Source organism: Chenopodium quinoa, unplaced genomic scaffold, assembly GCF_001683475.1.
Source record: "Chenopodium quinoa cultivar QQ74 unplaced genomic scaffold, ASM168347v1, whole genome shotgun sequence".
Classification (NCBI taxonomy): Eukaryota; Viridiplantae; Streptophyta; class Magnoliopsida; order Caryophyllales; family Amaranthaceae; genus Chenopodium; species Chenopodium quinoa.
This window is the reverse complement of record NW_018744143.1, coordinates 1,219,314-1,245,534: the sequence shown is the minus strand read 5'-3', so window position 1 is coordinate 1,245,534 and position 26,221 is coordinate 1,219,314. Positions and strand designations below refer to the sequence as shown.

The window sequence follows — 26,221 nt, the reverse complement described above, 5'->3', positions numbered from 1 at the left end:
ATATCAAATATTAAAAAAAAAAATTCAACCAACAAAAGGAATATATCAGTCAATACAAAAAACATATCAGCCAAGTCTGTCGCATCATAATTATGCGTACGACAGGCCGCGCCCACTACCTTCTCATATGATATACAGTACTACGCATCTACTCCGTAGATAGATAGGATAATTTTGTCATGTGAAAAAAAAAAAAAAAAAAAAAAAAACCTAAATGGTGATGGACATCAATTTAGACCACTTATACACTCTATTAATAAATTTCCATGTATTTACAATCTATCACCAACTATAAATTTGTTTCTTATCAAACCATAATATTATTAATTTCCAAAAAATATAATTTAAATTCATGCAATTATCTAAAACATTGATTATATATTGGGCCAATAATTTTCACTTTAGAAAAAAAATAGTTTATGATGAGACAAGTCCATATAATTACATGTACTAAGAGCAATAAGTTAGGGATTCAATAAGGGCTATCAGATTTCATCCCATCTTGTGTGTGGCTGACCACATCGTGTGACTACTTATAAAAGAACAAAGTAATCCCTATAACACTAACCAAGTAACCCCTGTAATACTGACTGAGTAACTCTTATAACACTGATCGAGTAACCCTATAACTTTGAAAAAGTAACCCCTTTAACGTTGACCAAGTAACCTCTATTACACTAACGAAATAACCCCTATAATGGCTGGCCACATGGTGTGGCCAGCCACATGTAAGAATTTATGATCGCCTTTTTATTTTATTGCGAAACTACTACCTTTCTTCTCTAAGTATTTTTTTTCTTACTCCATAATTTGAAACTGATTATAATGATTGTTGTCTCACAAATCATCAAATTAGAAATGCTAATGGTTATAGATTTATAATAAGCTCAAATAAGTAAAATTTAGATCAAATAAGTATAATTCAGATGAAAAGAACACCATCATATCATAACGCAAGTTCAGAGTAAAATAATTTTATCCAAAATTGGTGATCCCCAAAACCACATGTCTATGTTGGCATACTACTTTATTCCCTTCTTATCTTCTCCATAAGTGGCAAAGAAAATGAGATAACCCCACTCCCCTTCTCTCTGTCTTCCTCTTTCTCATTACCTTAACTTTATTTTCTTTCTCCCAAAAAAAAAAAAAAAAAAAAAAAAAAAAAAAAAAAAAAAAAAAACCACCTTTCCCCACCAATTATTTTCCTAATCCCAATACTCCTAGTGTTATTGTACTATCACTACCAAATTTAGCATCACTAGATCTACCGCGTTTTTTTCTACTTTTTTTTTTTTTTTGCCCTATTCACCTCTTTTCTTACTTACAACCCAAACATGGCACACCCTAATTCCAATTCTAGCACAAAATTAGAAGATGAATCAGAAGACGATAATCAAGAAATCGGGCAAAACCCGATTTCACTCGACTTAAACCTTTGTTTTAAGCCAAATAAGGAATCGAGTTACGAAAACAGCGGCGACGGTGACGATAAAATGACAGGGGAAGAGATTATACCACCAAATAACAATAGAGTCTTCTCGTGTAACTACTGTAGAAGGAAATTCTTTAGCTCACAGGCACTTGGTGGTCACCAAAATGCCCATAAGAGGGAGAGAACTATTGCGAAACGCGCTATGCGAATAGGTGCTTTGGCTGACAGACACGTTAGTTTAGCTTCTCTCCCTCTTCATGGGTCTTTGTCTTCGTCTCCTGGTTGCTCCTTCCCAAGTCGACCCTCAATAGACATTCAAGCTCATCACGGATCTATGATGATGATGATGCACCCGCATCTTCACCCGTCTACGGTCCCACATCAAAATCAGCAACCTCACTACAACGGTTATAGTCATCTTCTTCATCATTCCGAGCAGAGGTTGCCTGCTCATCACGCCGGAGGTGATGGTCCCGCCGCCAAGTTTGAAGGCCAAAATGGGTATTTACTTGGTGGTGTTCCCGTGTTCAGTGCGGTGCCGTTTTGGCCTGGAAGTTTCCGGCAGGTTGATGATGAGGCTGAAAGTTCTTCAGCTATTACTACTATTTCTAATAATAATAATAATAATAAAAATAGTGATACTACTATTACTACTACTAATAATAATATTAGTAGTAATAATTGTTATAATTATAGTTATAATCAGCTTGAATACCCAGATTCTTGTCCTGATCTTACATTGAGGCTTTGATGAAGCATAATTATAATTTTTATTATTATTATTATTATTATTATTATTTTGGGTTTTGTTCTTTCTTTTGATTATATTCTTCTTTTTTATGTTGGTTAGAATTTTTTTTAATGAGAATTATTAATTGTTTAGAATTTTGTACAGGAGATATGGCACAAATAATCATTATTTGTCAAATGATGACTCTTTTTGCAGTGTCTTGTGAGTTATGACCAATCTTAATTTGTATTGTTTGGGTTAGAAAACATGTACATATTGATCTATTTGGCGAATTATCCTATTTATAAAAGTTTTATTTGTATGGTTGTATTTGTGTATTCAACCTACACATCTCGGGCCGATACCCTATTGCAAAATGACAATTAAACCGGGTAGTAAGCGTATGTGCAACTTTAAGCACAATCGATCAATTATTGTTGATGGTTTGATTTAAAGGCGTTCAGTCATAATTAAGCTCACGCACAGTAGTTTAATATGAGTAACTCACTTCTGGATCTCCTTAATAAGTAATTTCAAGCTTATGATGTATGTTAACTGACTTCTGTTTCAAAAGTCAAAGTCAAGCTTATACTTAGTACATATATATTCATTGATTGTTGATTGTTGCTTGTTGCTTGTTGCTGTAGGTAGCCAATCACAAGTGTGAACTTGATGAATTGGATGTTTATACTATTGGATGCCATATGATATGTAAGTATACTTTTTTGTTTTTAATAAAATGTTTTTCTTTGATTTGTTTCATGTGAATTGCTGAATTTTGCTTTCAAACTAAAGATGTTTTTTAATATAATTTTTGAGCAACTAACTACTCTGTTTATAAATTATCCTTTTAAATGATCCTTTTGAGGAATGAGGACCATATTGAGTTATATATGTCAAATTAGGTATAGATAGTCATCATGGAGGGCCAGGTGATTCATGGAGGCTTTTCATTATTATTTCTTTTGGTATCCAAGATGGTTTTCCTAACATAGATAATGAATTCCGTTGTCTTTTGTTTGTCGTATTTGAAGTCTTGAGAGATTATTACAATATATATGAAATTTAATACTCATACTTCGATGATCTCTATACTTCATAGTTCAAAGCATAGTCATGTGGAATAATATTAATAGATTTGTTTTTAAATTTATTTTCCAAATATATAACTTTTAGTCATATGTAGCTTAAGATATTGTTACTACTCCACTATATTGCATTGAAATTGTACTTAAAAAAACGGGACCAAAAAAAAAAAAACAAAAAAAAGGCAGTATTGCTTTCATGTATATATGTTTCCTCAAAAAAAAAAAAAAAAAAAAAAAAAAATTGTTATTGGGTCCATTATATATAGGAGGATAAAATTTAGACTATCAAAAACAGATAGTGATAGAGCTACAATACATTAATTATAATACTAATTTGCATAAATATGTTTTATAATATTTTCTTTCTTTTATTTGCAATACTTCTTATTTCATGTTTGTCAATGTATAATTACAATCACAATTATCTTTAATTATCAATAAGTAAAAAATTATAAAAATTGTACTCTGTATATTATAAAAGCATAAATTGAGACGAATCTAACAAATTCCCATAGCCACAGGACTACGTTTTTCATCAACTATAAATCTGTAAATTAATCAATTAAACTAGTGTATGTGAATATTGTAAAAATCAAACCGTTACAAATAAATAAAAAAAAATAAAAAATAATAAAAAAAACGGGAAAAGTATATTTTAAAGATATCAAGATAGATAAGTTTCTGTAAAAGGAAATATTAAATGAATAATAGATTGCAAATTATGAGATTTTACTATTTCTTTTTCTTCTTTTTCCCTAAGGGGTGCTATTGTGATATAATCTGTAATGCCAACTGATTTATCATCCAATGTATAGCTTGATATCTCAAATCGAGCATATATATGTTATTTTTGTGTGATTTTCTTATGTTTCTACAAGTAGCATTTTTTTCTTAATATTTCTACTTAATTATCTAGTATCATGAATTTCGATATATCCATTAAACATGTATCCAAAATGATAAAAAAAAAGTTGTTTTGGGGTTTTTTTTTTTGCGAGATGTCCTACGGAAGAGTTACGTCACCAAGACTGGCTCCTCGTTCTTCTGTACCTGCAACAAACGGAAGCTCCGGTTGTTCGGAGTTTCGCCTCCGACGATCAAGTTAGTACGTGTTTGGAGAGTAAAATGCGAAAAGTAAGTAAATCTTCTCGGATCCAGAGATCAGGTGAATTTTCTGTTGTAAGAGAATAGTAAATAATGTAATAGATGAACGTGCCCCTAAAATGGGGTAAATGTCCCTATTTATAGGGCATTGGGAATGGTGCCCTTACGTAGGTCACTCAAACCTAGTTTTGGTGGGCTGCGCCATTTTAAGGCGCCTCAGGAAACGGGCGTTGAAGGCCGCCATTTTCTTTACTATCTGCACGCCACATCTCATGACCTGGTAGGTCCATTTTGGACTCTTCTTAGGGTGACACGTGTCACGTTCTAATTGGTCCACGTGGCTGGGGTAAAAATACCCAAATCATTTGCCCCTCACAGGGGTGACGTGGTGCGCCATGTGGCGCCTATGACATTTGTCACACATGCAATGGTGACAAGTATTCTAACTGTTCACCTTGTGGAGTAAATTTCGGAATTGCCCCCGAGATTTTACCCCTCTATAAATAGTTTTTTACCCCCTCTCATTTTCCCACGTTTACGAAAATCTTTGAGAGAGAATTTGACTTTTGAGAGAAAAATACCTATTGTTTGTACTTTGTCCGCCTACATCGCAGCCGTCTCAAGCTTTCAAACAAATCGACGGACCTTCATTTCAAAGGTAACTGCCTGTTTTTCTCTCTCTTTTCTCTTTATTTACCGCCCATGCTTGTTTTTCTTTGCTTTTGAAAATGATTTCATAAGCACACACGACACGGCCTAGGAAAGCGGTCAGCCGGTCACCTGGGACGGCTTAGTCTAGGACTAGGAGTACCGGATGCCCCTTCTCGGACTCCCACTTGCAAACATCCCCGAATCCGACCGTTTATGTGTCTGTGCAGGACATTATGGTCAGAACGAAGAGAATGGCCAGAGAGAAAAATGAGGACGGCTCCTTTAGAGTGCCAGTTAGTGAGGTCTTTGACCATCCGCCCAGCTGTATAAGTACACCAGGCGACTTAATTTTAAGAGAGTCGGGGGAGGAGTCGGGGAGCAGTACCTCTGGCTCTGTCCATAGGTTTCCCCATTCAAATGATAGGTCAGGCGGCTCTGAAGCTAGATCAAGGCCGTCTTCATGAAATGAGGAGTCTGAAGGCTCTGCAGCAGAGTCTTCGCCACCTACTAAGGAAAGAGCGGCTCCCTCCATGGAGAGGGGTGAATGAGAGGCTTCTTCCTCTCACCAGGAGAAATTTGCCGCCTATAATCATCATATTACGGCTAGCAAACAAACGTCCATGCTCGAGAATCTAGATGATTTTAGAACCACCCATGTCATGGGGGCTGGATATGAAATCCACGTCCCCGACTTGGAAGACACCGTCGTCTGGCCACCTAGGTCAAGCTACGGGGACCATTGTTTTGGCTGCTATGAAGCAGCCATCCACGCTGGTTTAACGTTCCCTCTTCACCCGTCGGTGGAGAAATTTTGGATGGATACCGCCTGGGTGTCTTGCAACTTGCCCCAAACTCTTGGGTTAATATCCTAAGGTACGTTGTCGTATGCGAAATGCTCAAGATTGAGCCAAGCTTTAAGGCATTTGCAAAAATGCACTATCTGAGCCGGACCCCCAAAACAAGCGGCTCCGGATGGTATACCTTAACAAGTCATAAAGGGTACATGATGGCTGTTGGAAAGGAGTCCAAGTGAAAGGATTGGAGGAATAAGTTTTTCATCATCTCCTCACCCGACACTGAGAGATAAGAAGTTCAACTCCTGGAACCGAGACCCCTATCTTCTAGGCTAAAAGACAATCTTGCCGCCTGTTCCTGAGAAAGGCTGGGACCAAATTCTTGAGCCGGGTTTTTTCAAGGTCACCATCCGGCCTATGGAGGGGAAGAAAGGAAAAGAAATAATCCCCCACAGATACATTCCCAACTTTGAATGGCTGGCTGATGGTACCTACTTGGTTGCTTGCGGCCTTAGTACCGAGAAGCCTAGAGGTAGATGGTCGAATGGGTTTTTAACTTTGCAAATATACTTTTTTTTTGTCATGACATCCGGCCTCTTTTCTTGTTTTTTGTTACTAACATCCGGCTTGTGTTGCGCAGCCGAAGCAATGGAGCACCTCTCTTCCTCTAAGAAGCATGCTGCCGCCTACTACCGCCAAATAAACAAGCGAAAGGCGGATGAGTTTAAGAAGGACCAGCTGGCCCACGTAAGAATGTCTCTTATGTTCATTCTTAGTATAAATTGCTCAATCCGCCTGCTACTAACATACTTGGGTTGTTTTTTGCAGGAGGACCTAAACAAGCCGCCAGTGCTCCATTAACCAAGTCAAAAGCTACAAAAGTAGTCGGCTGACGATTTCAAAACTCCTGGAAAGTCCAGGAAGCACGTGGCACATAAGCCCCGTGCGTCTGCCTAGACGAGGAACGAATCTCATCCCTCTACTGGAAGCAAGTCTCCCGCCTCCCTGGAAGCATTGAAGAAGTCGGACGCCCAGAAGGTGACGGAGGGTGGCCAGCCATCCACCGCTGCTATTGGCTCAGCAGCAATAGGCGGGAACAGACGCCCCATATAGAAGGAGATGGTTGTTCCCTAAGGTATCTTAGCGTTTAATCCCTTTCCTTACCCTTGTACGGTTAAGTCATATCAACAGACGGTTAGTAGCTCAGGCGGCTCTCGGTCTGTTGGTCGAGATTATGTCATCTACTTACAGGATGTTGATTGTGCAGATGTCAGCCAAAGGCCGGGTATTCATCAGTTCGCAAAAAACATGCTCAAGGCCGTCTCCCCCGCTGAGAGGGACTCTATTCGAAGGGTCGGGACCCTCAACTTCGACGCCATATTGGCTCTGCTGGCTAAGGTATTCTGGCTTTGAGCTTGTGATTTTATCTAACTCTTTTGTGTCGTCTGTTATTAACAAAGTGCCCTTGCCGGATGCAGGCGATGCTGCGGGTGAATGGGCTCAAGAAGCCATTCTCGGACAAACAGAAAGAGGTAAAGGCTGCCAACGACTGGGCCGCCTCTTCCACTAATAGAGCCATGTTGATATTTTAACAAATGAAGCAATAACCCGTGATATCCTGTATTCTTAGGCAACGACCAATCTGCAAGTCAAGGCCAATTTGTAGGCGTCCCAGAAGAGGGTGGTTGAGCTGGAGGGCGAGCTTAAAACGTTCAAGTCCAAACTCAAGCCACTGGAGGATGCTGACGCTAAGGCTGAAGGGCTTTTCAATCGATGCGCAGCTTGAAGCACAAGTTGGCCGACCAGGAGGAACAGCTTTGGAAAAAATACAAGTCCAGGGCCGAGGAGGAGAAGGCGAAGCTGGTGGCTAAGATGGAGTCGACTGTGAAACCCGCATGCAGATGGCCTAGAAGTCGCTCTTTCCAGAGAATGACTATGATGGGTGGAAATGTCAGTATGATGCGGCCAGTAAAGACCTCAACGCCAAACAGCAGGAAGGGTTGGAAGAAGAAGAGGAGGCGTCCAATTCCTCGGATGAGAAAGAGCCTGGGCTTCAGTTAGATCAGGAGAAGAAGCAGGGGGATGAAATGGATGTGCAGTCGACTGGGGGCAGTGAGGTGGCGACTGCCAACAATAAGGAGCTCCCTCCTGATAATTAAGCTTTATTGTTTCTTTCTTTGGCCAAATGGCCTAACACTATGCTTTTCCGGCCTGCGTGATGTATTTTTACCGATTGTGGAGTCGGGTTACTCAACAATTTTATTATCTTATTCTGCCGGTTGTTGCGCCGGTTAATAATTTCAACTTTTAATTAGTTAGTCCTTGAAATTTTCTCTATGCATGAATTTGACTAAGTATATACCCTTCTTTGTTCTATGCATACAGTTTTTTTGTTACATCGGATGTTTTTGCCCCTGGACAGCTGTGCGCTTGGTTTCAAAAAATAGGTTGATAGACTTAGAAAGTTTTGATACTTGAAAGAGTATGACTAATTTCCAATTCAATCAATCACTATGATGTTTTCCCCAAACCAAGCGGTTAGTCGTCCATCGAGAAAACGGGTAAAATTTAGATTCCAGACATCCATTGACCATATTCAGTCGTTGGGACAAAATTAAGGTCGCCTCCGCTTTTTTCGAGCAAGCGGCGTGGTCCCATTTGCCCATATTTTCCAGGCTCACTTAGAATGAGTTGTTCTCTCATTGAGAAGAGCAGACGGTCTGGTAGGTCGTCTGGGAGGTAGGTCAGTATACTTGTTTAAGCAAATTTGACCCATTCATGCGGACGCTTCCTTTTCCATAGGGAAGGCTGCGTTTATGAGCCGTCTGTGTTGCAGGGCAATTGTAGACGTTCATGTGGTTAAGTTTAACCCCTTAAAAAAAATTTAATCTAAGGTGTCCTATGGCCGGTTTCCGTCTGTATTCCCATAGGGCAGATGATTGGTTAAACCGTGATGATCATCCGTTAGATTTGCGAGAACAAACGGCTACGAGCTTCATTGAAGCAGTCGGTTGGGCCATTTGTGTTATGAGTTTATAGAGCAATGTACCACCCGAATGGGAGATGCTCTCTGTAAGCGAATTCACCTGGATGGGCGTCGCCGAATGTCTCACCCTATTAGAGTGGACGGTTGGTTTAGATTTCACCGTATGCACATTGCACATGCAGTGCTCCCATAGGGTGGCATATTTAATGATATGATTGCAAAATGAATAAATTGAAATAAAAAGCATCTTTCATTAATAAGCCTTTCTTTTACAAAAATTTTACAAGTCTTAGAAGTAATACTTTTTCAAGTTGTCTACATTCCAAGTTCTGGCTAGCTTCCTACCGTCTGGTGTTTCCAAGCGGTAGATGCCGCCTCTTACTTCTTCATAGATCCGGTAGGGACCTTCCCAGGCCAATTGGGTGTCAAATTGCCTTGCTCATTGGCCTTACCGGTAGCTTCCATTTTGCGTAGCACAAAGTCCCCCACTTTCAAGGGCCGTTTGTGCACTCTCTTGTTGTAGGCTCTTGTCATTCTCAGACGGTAAATCCCATGGAGTAAGGCGGCATTGCCTTGGCATTCTGGGAGAGAGTCCAATGCTAGCCGCATAGCTTCCTAATTTGCTTCTTCATCATACAACATGACTCGAAGAGTCTGCTCATAAAGTTCAATAGGTAAGACGGCTTCAGCACTGTATACCGTGAGGAATGGGGTTTCGTGGGTTGCCCCTTTTGCTGTGGTTCTGATGGCCCAAATCACATGAATTAACTTTTCATCCCATAGGCCGCCAGCTCTTTCAATTTTCTTTTTTATGCCATCTGAGATTAGTTTGTTAAAGGCTTCAACCTAGCTGTTTGCTTGGGGTCGGCCGACTGATGCGAAGCAGTGAGAGATCCCTTGGTCTCCCAACCAATTCTTGAGGGTAGGAACCTCAAATTGAGGGCCATTGTCGAAGACCATAAACATAGGTACCCCATATCGGGTGATGATATTCTTCCAGATGAAAGAGATGACATCCTTTGTCTTGATGCCCTTGACAGCCTCAGCTTCCACCCACTTGGTGAAGTAGTCAACAGCCACTAGGATATACCGTCGTTCGCCTGACGCAGGTGTATACGGACCCAAGATATCCATGCCCCATTTGGCAAATGGTACTGGGCTATATATGAGTTGTCGTCAGATCAGTTATCGGACGGTGGATGAGCTTGCCAAATCTTTGGCACTTGTCACACTTCTTCGTCATTTTCATGGTGTCTGCTTTCAGGGTCGCCCAGAAATATCCTTGCTGCCTGGCTCTTTCTCTTAGAGCTCTGCCACCTATATGTGAGGCACAATAGCTCAAATGTAGGTCCTCCAGAATCATATGCCCCATTTCTGGGGTAATGCATTTCAAAAGAGGCAACATAAAGCCCTTTTTGAAAAGTTCTCCATTGCAAATCTCGAAATTGGCCGCATGTTTTTTCATTATGCCCATTTCTGGATATGTATCCGGCAGAGTGTCATCTAGTAGATAGGCCCGGATGCCATCCATCCAGGTTGAACTTCAGTCAAGTATTCCAATGGGATTTTCTTCGATACTTCGTTTTTCCATCACTTCCCAAAAGACTGACCAAGGTGTATCACATGAGGCAGATGATTCCAACTTTGACAGAGCATCCGCCTGATTGATTGTTTTCTGACCGAGGCACTTGACTTAAGTGGAATTCGTCAAGTGTCCCGGCCTCTGCTCTGACCGCCTGCAAGTATTTGATCATAGCCGGATGGGTGGCCTCATAGTCACCATGGTATTGACTAACTACCAATTGTGAATCAGAATAGGCGTCAATTTTCTTAGCCCCTACCGCTTTACACATGTGTATATCGGCTAGCAAAGCTTCATACTCGGCCTCATTGTTTGAGGCTTGAAACTTAAATCGTAATGCATATTCATATTTGTCCCCTTCAAGAGACTGACATATAATCCCTGCACTACAGCCGTTCATGGTAGAGCTCCCGTCTACATATACTTTCCAAACCTGAACAAGATTTTTCGATTTAACCGGCCGTGTCATTTCAACAATGAAGTCGGCGAACGCTTGACCCTTCACTGATTTCCTTGGTTCAAAAGTGATTTCAAGGCTCTGCATTTCGATAACCCATTTGAGCATTTGGCCGGATGACACTAAATTTATCATAGACTACCACCGGACGTGCCAAAAAGTATGGTTTTAATTTCTTGACTGCCATGAATAAGCGAAACCAAATTTCTCAACCATTGAGTACCAGAGTTCTGCATTTCGGAAAACATGGCTAACAAAATAGATTGGGAGCTGGTTGTCGTCTCTCTCAGCTAGGAGAACAGCACTGAGAGCATGATCTGAAACGGCCAGTTACATGTAGAGCGTCTCCTTAGGAAAAGGGCTTATTAGCCTTGACAACGAATGCAAGTGTTCTTTCAATTTTTGGAATGCCGCCTCAGCATCATCTCCCTATTCAAACATGGTCTTCTTCCTTATTGCTTGGGAAAAAATAGAGGTACTTGTCACTTGACCGGCTGAGGAATCTCCCCAATGCCGCCAGACAATCGGTTAACTTTTGAGCTTCCTTGACAGTGCGGGGTGACTGCATGTCAATAACCGCCTGTATCTTTTCTAGGTTTGCCTCTATCCCCCTTTGATCAATCAAGAATACGAGAAACTTCCCAGACTCAACACCAAAGACACACTTCTTGGGATTGAGTATGACCCTGTGCCGCCTGAGTGTGCTGAAGGTTTCTCGGAGGTCAGCAAGATGATCCGTCTATAGCTTGCATTTGACTATCATATCGTCAATGTACGCCTCTATGTTCCTTCCGATCTGATTAATGAAGACCGTATTAATCATTCGTGGAAAGTAGCACACGCATTTTTCAAGCCAAACGAAATCACAGTATAGCAGAATAACTCCTGATCAGTGATGAATGCAGTCTTCTCTTGATCTTTCTTCCACAAGGGTATCTGATGAAAGCCTGAGTAGGCATCCATAAAACTCATCAGGACATGTCTGACTATAGAATCGACCAAACTACTGATCTTTGGGACCGGATAACTATCCTTCAGACATGCCTTGTTCAGGTCCGTGTAATCTACACACGTGCGCCAAGTCCCATTCGGCTTCTTGACAAGAACAACATTCGTTACCCAATCTGGGAAGTGACATTGCCGAATGAACCTAGCGTATAATAGTTTTTTGACCTCAACGGTTGCCGCCTGACTTCTCTCCTCGCCGTGATTTCTTTTTTTTTCCTGATAGGCTTCCTTTTTAATTTGGGTCAACGGGGATTTTTTGGACAGCAAGATCCGGCCTGATGTCAGGCATCTTTTTCACTTCAAAGGCAAAAATGTCCTTGAATTCCTTCAGCAAATTGTGCAAGTCTGCCCCAACTTTGCAAAGAAACCGTCCCCACCTTTACAGTTCGTTCCGGACGTGTGTTATCCAGAGCGATGTCAATGTGTTCACTAACCGGCTGGGGCCGAAGTTCATCTGGTCGTTCCCTGGTCATTGATTGTTATTGCTTCTCTTTCTTGACAGTCACCAGGTGGTCGGCCTTTCTCTTCTTGCCGCCTGCTGTTAGGGCAGACTCGGGTTCCTTGACATTGTCAAGGTCTATTGGCTCCGCATCCCGGCCAACGGCCGTGGGCTTGATGTTCGAGAAATAGCACTCTCGAGCCGTCTTCTGATCTCCTTTCAAGGAGCCAACAGAACCATCATCCTTCTCGAATTTCAACAGCATGAGGGAGGGGATAATGAAGGGTAGGGGTGTACATAAACAGGACCGGACCTGAAAACTGACCTGAACCGGACCTGTTGGGACCGGACCTGATCCGGACCTGTAGATTCAGGTCCGGTCCCGGTCCTTAAAATTCAAGGTTTCTGGTTCCGGTCCGGATCAGGTTTAAAACCGGGATTTTTAGGTCCGGACCTGAAACCCGGATTTTATATATATATATATATATATGAATATCCTAACCCTAATACTATTAGCCTCTCATTTTTCCCCTTCTCTTCTTCTTCCTCTCCTCTCAGTCTCTCTTCCGTGTCTCCCTGTTACTCTCTTCCGTCATCTGGTTTCCGACACTACACCGGATCCTTCACCGGTTTCGACACCGAAACGCGCCTCTTGTTTCTCCCCTTCTCTTCTTCTTCCTCTCCTCTCAGTATCTCTCTTCCGTGTCTCCCTGTTCTTTTTCTTCCGTCGTATGGTTTCTGACACCACACTGGATCCCTCACCGATTTTCGACACTGAAACGCGCGGACCTCTGTTGCTCGAAATCTCCAGTAGTCCAGTGAGTCCCGACACCGTTGGTCCAGATCTCCAGTACTCAGATCTCCGTTGCTCCGGAATCCAGGCTCCATTTACTTTTTTTTCGATTTAATTCCAGTTCACAGCGAGCAAAGGAGGAAGAATTTCTGGCGACCACCACCGACACCGCGAAAGACTACCGTCCACCACCACCAACGTAGCCTCTGTAGTGTTAATTTACCCTTTTTCGATTTAATTTCATTTATTAAATTATAAACCCTACGTACTTGGTTTATGTTTGATTTATTATTATTTTCGCTGAGTTTGAAATGTAGATCTAATCTTATTTTTTAATATTTCTAATTATAATTAGTTTTTGATATGATTGTAATTTTAATTTACATTTTTTAGATAATTACGAATTTTTGTATAATTTTAATTTATGCTATGATTGGCTTGATATAATTTCGAATTTTAATTTATAATTAGTTTTTGATATAATTGTAATGCTAATTTATATTGTTATAATGTTATTTTCGCTGAGTTTCATATGTAGAAACTTTGGCTTGAATAAAGAAAAAAAAAAGGAAAAAAATACAAAACAAATCTGTTCGTGTCCAAACTCGGATCGGACCTGATTTTTCAGGTCTGGCCCGAAAATGGACCTGTTTAGGTCTGACCAGAAACCGGACCTGTTGAATCAGGTCCGGTCTCCGGTCTTCAAAATTCACTAATTCAGGTCCCGGTCCAAACAGGTCCGGTCCAGGTCCGATCCGGTCCGGTTTTGGACCGGTGTACACCCCTAATGACGGCCTTAGATTCGTTCAGATTCAGAGGGCCCAAAATGAGATTGTAGGCGGTCAGCTCTTCCACAACCAAGAACCGGACAACCATGTGACGACCCTCTCTCTTCTCTCCCACCCGGATTGGTAGATCGGTGCGGCCGACTAAGTGCACAACTCCACCCCCAAAACCAACTAAGGGGTGAGTGACGTTGTGCAAACTGCTGGTGTATACATCATCTTGGACAGAAATCGCCAGCTGATGATATCCGACGAACTGCCGGTATAGACAAGGAACCGACCAGCCCTTTGGTTAGCCACCTTGCATTCAATGACAATGGGGTCTTCACACGGTCGGCAAACTTCGCCCCGGTCCTTCTCAGAGATGACGACCTCTAGAAAGGTGTCGGCAGACGCCTGGCCTTCATCGACCGAGCTGACATTCATTTGTCTGACATGATCCTTGGTGCCTCTGATAGTTAGACCATCGGAGGCAAAGTCGCTTGCAATAGTGCAGATCATGTCCGAACCAATATCAGCCTTTGCTGACTTTTTGGGCGACTGCCTAGGGTCCATCTTCAAGGTTACCTTGGACTTGAGAATATAGGATTTCAGCACTCCTTTGTCAGCCAATCTATCAAACAACTACTTTAGGCTATAGCAGTCGTTGGTGTCATGGTCGATATCCTCATGGAAGTGACAATACTTGTCCTTGTTCCGGTTTTTGGTCGAACCTTTCATCGCCGAGGGCTTCTCAAGCACCACCCGGTCTTTGATTTCCATGAGGATGGTGTAGCAGTCTTTGTTAAAATCATAACTGGGAACTTAAGGCTTAACCTCTTTCTATTTCTTTTTGGACGGTTGACTGGAGTCGTCGACCGCCCATATGTTTTTTCTCTTTTTATTCTCTTTATTTTTCTGAGTCGGCTGATCTTACCGACTCCCTTTTTTTCAGTCAGACCTCTTTGAGTTCGACTGCTTGCTATAGGATCATAGCTCAGTCGCCTGTACACAGACTTCTGCCTCCTTCAGAGCTTCCTGAAGAGTGAAGATTCTCTTCCGGACGAGGTCAAACTTGAATTGTGACCCATCCTTCAGATTTTTAAAAAAGTCTGTGAAAGCAACTATGCTAGACAGTCCTTGGATGTGGATTCTCACCAGATTGAACCGCCTGACATAAAAACGGAGCCCCTCCCTATCTCCCTGAACAACCGTGCCCAAGTCGATGCTTATCTTCTTGGCAGGTATGTTCATGGAAAAGTTAGAGGCAAACAGGAACGCAAGCATCCTGAAATTGTTTATGCACTCAGGCGGCAGGTTGTCGAACTACTGTTGGGCAATGCCCTTCAGTGTAGCTGGGAAGCATCTACACCATGAGGCATCATCCAACCCCTGTAGATACATGAGGTTGGTGTAGGCCATCGGGTGATCTTCTGGGTTGGTGGTGCCATCATAAGCAACAACCAAGACATTCTTAACCTTGGCCGACTGTACCTGTAATACCCCAATTTTTTTTTATATTGAACCAACGATTTTTCTAGTATAAAGTTTTAAATTTATAATTATTTTTTTCAAATTTATATATTATTGTAAAAATTTAATAATTATTATTTTTATTTTCGGATTTATTAAAACAAAATAAATAAATAAAATTGATTTTTTTGGATAAATTCCAGAAACTGATTTCAGCATGAAATTCAATCACATTTCATTTGAAAGCTAATTTTATCAAAAAAATTTGAATTTTAATCTTATCATAGTTAGTTACTTAAATCTATCTTAAACCTCAATCTCACCCAAATTTTCACATTATAAATTGGTTGATCGTGAGAAAGGGGGAGCACAAAAAAACTACTCTTCTTCTTCCACCCTTCATCTCCATTAATTGACAGGTATGGGAGCTCAATTAACTCATAATCCCTTCTTTATTTAGATGACTTTAACTAGTCAATTAAGCTTCAATTTTAACACTTGCAATCTTTAAATAACACTTTCATTGCTAAACCCGTAACCCCGTCGACGAACCCGACGTTTTGGCACTCAAATTGAATCTTTTTCTTGTATCCATCTTAGACCACCATAGCTTCAACCCTTACCGTCAACACCGTTGCCGTATTAGCACACCCTCTTCTGAAATTGTCTAAGATATTGTATGAGTAATTGACAAACTGGAAGTCTTCTTTTTTGGAAAATAAATGGTTGTTTTCTTTCCTGCCAAAGAAGACACATTGAAGTACTTTTTTTTTTGGAGCTTTGTTTTGGAGTTGGTGCGTAGGTTGCAGGTAAATGTGTGTTGACAAGCCTTTTTAATTAGATACTCGTAATTAGAGTATACTTATCCGGTTATAGGGAGTAGTGGTAGTGGAGTAGTGCATACTATACTTCTAAATTTATAGTCATAGTTGAAATTAAACTTTTATTCTTTTTCCTCCAAATTTTCTTATCAATACAATACATTAGAAGTAGTTGCTTAATTACCCGCGTACTAGTGTACTACTACTAACTTCGTATTAGCTATATGAGTCATACTAACTTAGTATTATTGTCTGCTTATTTGTAGACGAAGGCTGCTAGGTGAACGTTTCGGAGGTTACTTACCTTGAGATTTACGCGCAATTCAAGGTAATTTATAATGTCCATCATCTTTAGAATCCCATTAGGAAATTATTTTAAATTATTGTGTGCCAACTATGTGCTTACGTAATTATATGTGATGAGTGTGTTACCGTATGATATTATGGAATTATATTTTATACTAGTTTTCTATATTTTGTGTACTAGTAAAAGTATTTTCGAAAATTTGATTAATTGGTATTGTATGAGTTTTTAATATAATTAAAAACTTGGGAATTGAATTATTGATTGTACTGGATTGATGGTCTCCAAGGCCTATTGGGAAACAAGTCGTAACTAGTGTATCATGTAGAATGGCTATGTTCTAATAATACTAAAATTGAAACATGGTTACTTGGGATTAAATTGATTTGTGCAATACTCGTGTGCAATGTGATCGGACAATTTAATCTATTAAAATGTACATTAAATTAAGAAGGGAAATGAAACCCGAAAGGGTGAAGAACAGGTTCCCACTAGTAGTTATGGTTGCTATTAGTTGGTTTAAATTAACGTATATTGATGTTTAGTCTTCCTCCTAATCAATGGGTATTAGTGAGGGGTGTGCACACTAGGGACATTCTGTTTAATTTATGGCCATTTGGGGTTACGCGCGACCCCTGTAAAGTAGGTGGTGACAGGGACTAGTCCCGGCTTACTGGCGTTCTCTTTCCTTTTCTTAACTAAAGTAATAAATTTTATGTGACAACTTGATTTTGACTTATTATTATAATGTCGATGAAATTGTATTGTGTAAATATTTTTCGAACAAAAATTATTTATTTTACGGGATGGAGTTGGAATTACTCAGTTTATCTGATTTTGGGAGTTTTCTCTCTTTTCTTGTTTCTGATTTATTTTGCAGGTTGGTAAGAGGGTACTCGGTTACGTGTGAGGAGACGTTAGAATAATCATGTAGCTAAGACAATTTAGTTTAATTCCGAACTTATTTATTTTCCTTTTTAATTAGTGTTTTTTAAAATGTTTTATAGTTTGGATGTAACGACTATTTTATTTTTTGCTGTCACTCGGATCACTTAGTTTATAAAATGGTATTTCGTTTTGCTTTGCATTTGTTTTCTATAGAAGATAAGTGTAGCTGTAACACTCCCAAGGTTCGACGGTTGGTTTGAAAGGTAAAAAGGTTACTCTTATCGTTTTACAAAGACTTGAATTTTGGGGGTGTTACAGTGCCACCTCGGTTATCTCCTTGGAGAACGCAGAGGGTTGTTCTCCAAGTTTGAGCAGACGTAGCTGCTAGTCCAGGGGTTGGACTTGATATGTTGCCTGACCTCCAGATAGGGCAGGTTGCTTATAAGGTTAGGCAAACGACGTTGAAGCCGAGTCAAATAGTTGCCTCTGAAGCTGTCTGGCATTGTCGGCGTTGAAGCCGAGTCAAATAGTTACCTGTTTCACTTGTGCTCGATGAAATGTCGTGCATCAGCGTAAGCCTTTTTGCTGCCATCCGGCTGCAAATGTCGGATGGGCTTTCTCTAGTTTCCCTTGGGAGATGGAGTTTACTCCAGTCAATTAGGGATCGATCCCCCTCTTTATGCTTAGGATGTGGAGTGGGCCACCTGTTCTTGACGGGCTTTGCCTTCCCAGAGTGAGAAGGTTTCTTGGCTGACTGTCCTTTGCTAGGACCATCCATGTGGGTCTTGATGAGGTCTTTCATCTTACCTTTGAAGTTCATCATAAACTTGACAAACTCCTCATGAGTGTTGTGAGCAGTCTGTACTGTAGTCTGAGGGTGGCGGACTGTCTTGCTCGGACCCGCCTGGTTATCGCCCCGCTTCCTGTTATCTTTTTGGTGGATGCGCTTAGAGATGAGGGATCCATCATTGGTCGTGTGAATTTCGATCTCAGGATCCGAATATGTATCTTGGTTCGAATGGACCTCTGCGGCTCTACTGACAGATGCTTTTCCTCAAGAGGCGGTACAATCTCTTGAGAAACCATCTTAGAGGTACTCTCCCCACAGACAGCGCCAAATATTTTGGGGTTTTTTGCGAGATGTCCTACGGGAGAGTTACGTCACCAAGACTGGCTCCTCGTTCGTCTGAACCTGCAACAAACGGAAACTCCGGTTGTTCGGAGTTCCGCCTCCAAAGATTAGGTTAGTACGTGTTTGGAGAGTAAAACGCGAAAAGTAAGTAAATCTTCTCGGATCCCGAGATCAGGTGAATTTTCTGTTGTAAGAGAATAGTAAATGATGTAATAAATGAACGTGCCCCCAAAATGGGGTAAATGTCCCTATTTATAGGGCATTGGGAATAGTGCCCTTACGTAGGTCACTCAAACCTAGATTTGGTGGGCTACGCCGTTTTACGGCGCCTCGGAAATGGGCCTTAAAGACCGCCATTTCCTTTACTATCAGCATGCCACATGTCATGTCCTGGTAAGTACATTTTGGACTCTTCCTAGGGTGACACATGTCACACTCTAATTGGTCCACGTGGCTGGGGTAAAAATACCCAAATCAAAAGTAATTTAGATTTTAAAAGTGGACGACTCATGTTTAAAAATGTCTTTCTACACAGATTATGGTGTTAAAGGATCATCTTAACTAAAAGGTTAAACTTATGGTTGAGGCTAGAGAATATGTTTTATATTCTATCACGCTCCTCCACATGATAGCCCAGCAACATGGGCCCTCTGCATACTCTGTATGAAATATTCCACTTGAAAGTGGGGAGTGGATGAGATTTGAACCCGTAACCTTTGTGTCACGCTAGCTCCGGTACCATGTTAGAGGACCATCTCAACCAAGAGTTTAAGCTTATGATTGAGACCCACATATATGTTTTATACTCTATCATATGAGCATGAATTTCAGCTAATCCGACATGTTTTTTTACGTATCTGTAAATTAATATGTATCGGACACATGTCATGTTCATGTTTCCTATTCCATTTGGTTACATTTATCAAAGATAGGAAATAGTATCGATTGACTCGTATGTAAGATTGTAAGTCGTTGGTCTTGTTGGTTAGTCAAGTCAAGTCATTGGCATGCATTACGCACTTAATGTAAGGCAATGGCTGTCCTGAAAATGATTGGATGAGGTATTGCTAGATGCTATTGGCAAGAAGTGTACTCCAATGAGGTATTTATGCTCATGCACTTGGTAATCTAGGGTACTTCCTTGAAATTTTTGACTTTGAGGAATTTAATTCTATGTCATTCTATGTCCTAGCATATAAAATATTCCAACTAACTTATCTAGTTAAGAGTATCTTTGTAATCCATTTTCATACTATTGATTGGCCTTGATAAAAAAAAAAAAAAAACAACTTTTTATTTTTTTTTTATTGTTTTTTTTTTTTTTTGTATAATGGAATATTGTAGATGTTTGATGCTAAAGTTATACAACTGTACTATAATAACATTAAAGATTTGGTCTCCTAATCTTAAAGAATGTCCATTAGTTACTCCTTATATATGTCATTTACTATTTCCCTCGTTTGCTTTTTAAGGGAAACTTTGACCATTTATTTTCATTAATCTACTTTATATATAGAAGTAAAAAAATCATTTAAATGCTTAAACGTGTTCTTGAAACCCGTAAAAAATAAATATGATAAACATTATATTAAGGGACAAAGGGAGTATATGCGATGTATGCATAGGTCTCATTACCTTAACTAGATTTAGAGTTATGGGGGGTGATTGGGTGAAAGGGCTATATCGAAGGTTGTGACCCGGGTTATTAAATTGTTCCACCAATTTAGGAAAATAGAATTGGAACAGTAAATTTTCATGCAAGAGATAACAAATTATTAGCCATCTTTGGGGGTTTTGTCAATAAAACTTTGTTCGATGCTAATGGTTATATGATGACTAATGAGATTAGAGTAAACTTATTGTGAATGTGGGTGCTATAAAATACATGAATGAGCCAGAAAAAACGTATTTTTAAAGTGAAATCTATATATAATTCTGAAATTTTGATTAAGGGTTTGGAAGAAAAATTATTAAAAAAAAAAATGCGGTGAGCGTGGATCGAACACGCGACCTTCAGATCTTCAGTCTGACGCTCTCCCAACTGAGCTATCCCCGCTTGTATGATAAGTCATTGAACTATCAATATAAGGATGGTTACATGGCTGGAAAGTCTACTTTTTTTTTTTGAAATCAATTATATCAATGCCGATCCTTGCATTTCCCATTTCCTTTCACAATTATAAAAATAAAGAAATTTAATAGTGAAGTAATTAATTCTTTTAGAAATGCCATTTTCGTACAAAAACCACATTTTCTATGGAAAAAAACCTAATGCTAAATGCCGTATGAACAAGGTCGTATAGCACTTGTAATGATACTGTAATAAATATTTTGTACTCTGTATTAATTGCACTTCACGCCTAAGAAAAAGTTGCAAAAAGAAAAGGCTCAAACTTAGTTTCAACAAGTTTATACTCGAGCTATCGATATCCAATATACAACTAATACTATTTGGATACGAGAGAAAATGAGTACATTGAATAAATGATTTGCTCATATAAAATAGATATTTTTTTCCGTTATTTTTTTATTGCAATATGGGGATTTTATGCTTGCAAATGCACTATTTATGTCATTAATATCTTTGTTTAATTTTAAGTAAAAAGTACAAAGATTTGATTTTTTGAAGTATGAATTGAGATAATCTAACCAGATCTCACATGACTATAATTTCCCAATGAATAAATCACAAAAGACGGTCAACCTTGCAAGTGTGAATAGTGCAAAATATCAATTGTTGCAGTAAAAAAGAGCAAAGGAAGTAGAAGGAAGATTGTCCAAGTTTTTTTTTTAATTTTTTTTAATTATTATTAATTTATTATACATGGTAATAATTGTCTAAGTTATATGGAGCAATAATTATTCAAGAAATACCACTGTGATATTTCATTTAGAAGATTTGGTGAGAAATAAGAACTAGTCCGTATTTACTAATTCTCAAATAAAGGGGACATTTCGCAGTATATGAGTCTACTCATGTACTTACACATCCCCATGTATACTACTATGTGCACTAGGCCTGTTCACGGATCGGATCCAAAATGTAATTTCGGATCGGATATCCGAATCAGAAATTGATATTCAAATCCGATCCGAAAATTTCGGATATCCAAAATTTTCGGATCAGATGCTTCGGATATCCATTATCCAATATTAAGTAAAATTGATTATGATTACTTTCTAAATTTCACTAATTTTGCCGCTTTTTTATCGCTAAGTTGTACAACATATTTTAATAAAATAGTAGTCATTTTACAATAAATATTATCATCAAATATATTAACAATATTATAATAAGTTGATTATACTGGGTCAGTTTTATATGAACAATTTAAAAAATTTATATATATTTCACTATTTCAGCCTTTATATTTTAGATATCAGATATCCGAAATTTTGAAAATCAATGTCCAAATCCGCATCCGATATCCGCTTTTTCGGATCGAATATTCGATCCAAAATGAAATGAAAACTGGGATCGAATATCCAAAAATTCGAATTGGTTGCGGATCGGATTATCAAATCTTCGGATTCTCAGATAGTTTTGTACATGCCTAAGGTGCACTGCACAGCACATACAAACATTTAACTACCTGATAAAAGAAATTACAGGCACTCACAACTCCCTATATTTGTTCAAAAAGTGAGATCAGTAATGAAGAATTACTGTAAACATCGACTATATACAAAACTTCCACTTCACATCAGTAGTCTTCATCTAAGATGGACTCGAGTATCCAGTGACCTGATGCCATCATTCATCCTACTGATCCTCCCCTGTCAATGACATCACGAGAAACAAACATCATCAGACTTGCATGGTTAAAATTAGTTAGTGTATGCTTTAGATCATTTCTAAAACTACATGGTGTATGATACTTTGCTACAGTGATCAACAAACAATTCTCTATACACGTGTTTGGATGGAGAGTTTGACGGGAAGGAAATTGGAAGGATCAGGTAAAGGGAAGCCAAAGAGAATTGGAGATATTCAATCATCTTCCTCCTTTCAATGAGCCACATCTTTGCATTACTCAAGGTGTCCGTCCTACATCCTCGTATAAATTACACCCTTACTAGTCTCACCTTCCTCCCCCCCCCCTCCCCACTCCTCCTACCAGGCTACCATTCTCTCCATAATTACTAACCAACCGTACTGTAAAAGAAATAAGAAAGGTTAACTTTTGACTCAGGTTGGATGAAATGATTTCACATTACTAATTTATAACAATTCATTGATAACATTCATGATAGTGAACAGCAAATATTTCAGATTACTTTTGAACGAATTGATGTCACTCCAAATTCAGTTTTTGACTTCAATTTGGGTTACCTTAAGATCTGAAACTCTTACAACAGGCTTGTTATCTTTGCCACCAGATCTTAGACTCAAAACTGCTTTTCCTCTCATGTTCTCCTTTCCACTGCTCACAGCTTTATCAAACCGGCTGCTCTGTACTTTAGCCTTAACACCTTGGGCTACATTTCTTGACCGATTCAAAGAATTTTTTTGAGTTGTTTGAAGTACAACCTGTTTAAAATTATATATTAGCTTCAGTTCAGCAAAAGAAATTCATACCATATGACAAGTGACCTATTTCCTTCCATTGAACTAAGCAGAATGGAAAATTTACAGTCATTTCTTCTGAACTCTGAACTCGAGTTCAGCAGATATCTCACCTTTGACTTAGAAGCTGCCAGGCTTCTAGATGTAGCAGCAGCATCTTTACCCTTCATCCTGGAGCTGTCATCTTTACCCTTCATCTTAGAACTGTCATCTTTACCCTCCATCTTGGAGCTGTAATCTTTACCCTTCATCTTGGAGCTGTAAGTACTCCTTGTACAAACAGATATCTCATTTATGTTTTTAGCTTTTACCCTCTCATGGACAGGTTTTGCCAATTTCCCCAGGTCTCGAACGTTCGGATTTTTATCTTTGTTCTGTTTGTAACCAGCTGGCGTTTTCTTAACCTCAAACTTTGAATTTGAAAGCCTTTGGTTGGGCCTCCCATATGAAGTCTTCTGACCTTTTGATCCTATATTTATATTCATCTCTACTTTCACTTGCTTGCTGCAATCAGTTCTAGGAACTACTGCCAATCCCTTACCTTTTGTATCATATCCAGTGCTAGAAGAGCCCACACTAGACTTGCCAGCAGAAGATTTATGACCATTAAAGTCTCTATCCTCACATATCTCAACCCTTGATGCTGGTCTTGTGGCACGACTTTTTCTCAGATTGTTTCTTAAAGCATTCAGCAGACCACCAGTGTGACCAAATGCCTCTTTTGACACCTCAAAAGCCTTTGAATCTCGTTGCATACTTACATTTGTTATGGTGCTTGTTGATACTCCACTTGTACTAGCTGACTGAGGATTCAGAGCAACTCTTCTCTCTGAATAATTCACCACACTGGTTATTGAGCTAGAAGCCTCACTTTGATGTTCATGGCTCACTTTGGGTATACTGTCCTGACTTGACATGATATTAGTTACTGAAACCCTACCACCCAAATCATTTACAGGATGTTCTTTATTGACTGAAATCTGACGACAATTGCTTATGCAGTCTTTACTTCTATAGTCTTTGCCTCTTGATTTTGAAACGGATGATGGAAATTTTGGAGAGCATAAGTTGAAGAGATCATTCCCCACATCTGGATGTGCAAATGCAGATCTCAAATGGCGTGCAGAATGATGATGGAACCTAACAAGTAACAACCAAGACAAACCCATAAACAAAATGCCTATCTGAATGGTTAAGTTTAAAGAAGTTATATAAGGCGAGTGCAAGTGTACTTACGGGTGGCTCGTGTGAAACCATTCATCATCACTGCAAAAGGCCAGGGAAATTACTTAGAAGCTGATATCAAATGGTACAAGTATGCAACTCAGTAGTCACTCCATCCCAACAAAATTGCCATAGTTAATTATTTGCCGAATTGCAGTCTCTAAGATGCAGCTTCAACTTTGACTATTATTCTTTTCATATTACTTAATTTTTACTTTCTCTATCTAAACATACATAGAACAAACCTTTCACTTAATTACTTTAGGTAGAAGCTTTCCAAACTCTCAATTTCAAAAATTACAACGATTTTCTGGTATAGATGACTTCTTGTTGAGTTATCGTCATAGACTCATAGCTTTCCAAACTCTCAGATCAATTTCATATAAGACAAGAAATCTATGACGATTTTCTGGTATAGTTGGGATACACGGACTAAAACATCAACAAATCTGAATCAGAAGAAACTCACTTGTCTTCTGATATCAGCGTTGTCTCCAACGTAAGATCAGCCCACATGGGTGCCTCAAATTCTTCCTGTGATCATACATACACAACAAAGTTGAGGTATTACAACCCAAGAACTCAAACCCCACTTTATAAAACCTAATCTTCGCAACATATACAAGCAGGAAGGTAGGATCACATTATTCACATGATAGTCATAGTTGGATGGAGTCCAATATGCTCACTCAATATTCCTTGTACATCATTCACTCTACATTTCATACATATCAATCAGCATATGAGCTTCACAGCACAGAATCTACTAGCATACATAGCAGTATGTACAAGCATAAAATTTGGAAGTACACACCCATTTCTTTGTTCGTTATAATTTTCAGTATAAAGCATTTCAGTAGACCCAAACAACAATATAATAACATCACTAAGTCAAACATAAGATTCTCAAATCTCAATAGCACCTCTCAATCTAAATTAGATATGATTTTGATTTTTTAAAGTTTGACTAGAGCAAAGCAGTGTTTACAAGTCTAAAACACACTCATATACTGTCGAATCCGAAATCGTTGAATATGTCGACTAGCTTAGTTGGTAAAGTTCTTAACGATCATGCCCGAAAACTCAAAACCCATGTCCAAAACCCGTTTTCTTATACTTTGTGCCTCATTTGGAACCCAATAGCATAATACACAGGTATTCAATCACCCAAAAGTCTCAAAAAATAAGGGTATATTGAATTAAACCCCAAATTTTGCCCATTTTAAGGTACATTGAAAAATACCCCCAATAACAAGAAATCCAATCAAATGTAAAAACAGAAAAAACCCAATAACTGCGATAATAATAAATTGACATTAATAGAAATTATGCAACTTTTCTTAAAAAAATTATGCAACTTAAAATGATACATTCATATATTCTACAATAAACCCTTTTAAAAAAATAACAAATTATAAACGTAAATAAATTTGTGATTATTGGGTTTTTCGCAGGAGCAAATGGAATTACCAGAAAAGCCCAGTGATCGACATCTGCAATGCTTCTTCTCTTGGAAGCTCCGACACCATTTTCATCATTTTCTTTAACCTTGATCCTACTCTGAACCATCATTTCTTTAATTTTGTCAAAAAATCAGCAAAAACCCAGAAATTTTTTCATCTAATAAGAATCAAAAAGTTCAGCAAAATCCAATTAGTACTTTGGATTACTCATATTTTCGAATTGAGTCGGAGTGAAGTTGAATCGAGGACGAAGTAATGGAGGAAGAACGGAGGAAGTTGAATTGGGGAGATAGAGGGTCAAAGAAGAGGAGGATATGAACCGCGCAGTGTAAACTTGATTGTACACGTGTAGGGTGAGGATGCTTTGATATTTGCTCGACCGTTGGACAATCAATGAAATTCGAGGAGGGAAAAGTAGCTTCCTTAAGAAGCCAATTGATGCCAATTGATAAAACTCTTGTGACTTTGTGAGGGTGTTTGGTTTCACATGGAGTAGGTTCGAAGAGAAAATACAATTTATT

At 39.1% G+C, this 26,221-nt stretch overlaps 2 protein-coding genes, 1 long non-coding RNA gene and 1 other non-coding gene across 4 annotated transcripts; 2 read left to right on the top strand and 2 right to left on the bottom strand.

Moving 5' to 3' along the window:
* The first annotated feature begins 1,171 nt into the window (after nucleotides 1-1,171).
* LOC110693194 (zinc finger protein 7-like) lies at nucleotides 1,172-2,488 on the top strand. Its single transcript, XM_021870325.1, has one exon. It carries the CDS (start codon nucleotides 1,335-1,337, stop codon nucleotides 2,181-2,183), a length of 849 nt encoding a protein of 282 aa, XP_021726017.1. The 5' UTR covers nucleotides 1,172-1,334; the 3' UTR covers nucleotides 2,184-2,488.
* Nucleotides 2,489-3,874: 1,386 nt separating this feature from the next.
* LOC110693195 lies at nucleotides 3,875-17,681 on the top strand. Its single transcript, XR_002505565.1, has 3 exons — nucleotides 3,875-4,384; nucleotides 16,389-16,450; nucleotides 17,307-17,681. It is a non-coding gene; the product is annotated as an uncharacterized LOC110693195 (long non-coding RNA).
* A 2,748-nt stretch (nucleotides 17,682-20,429) lies between these two features.
* TRNAF-GAA lies at nucleotides 20,430-20,502 on the bottom strand. The gene has a single exon. It is a non-coding gene; the product is annotated as a tRNA-Phe (tRNA).
* Nucleotides 20,503-21,803: 1,301 nt separating this feature from the next.
* On the bottom strand, nucleotides 21,804-26,215 carry LOC110693193. The gene is made up of 6 exons (XM_021870324.1): nucleotides 25,708-26,215; nucleotides 24,707-24,771; nucleotides 24,250-24,279; nucleotides 23,127-24,153; nucleotides 22,780-22,977; nucleotides 21,804-22,223 (listed from the first exon to the last, which is right to left on the bottom strand). The coding sequence occupies exons 1-6, from the start codon at nucleotides 25,807-25,809 to the stop codon at nucleotides 22,161-22,163; spliced, it is 1,485 nt and encodes a 494-aa protein (XP_021726016.1). The 5' UTR covers nucleotides 25,810-26,215; the 3' UTR covers nucleotides 21,804-22,160.
* Nucleotides 26,216-26,221: the final 6 nt, after the last annotated feature.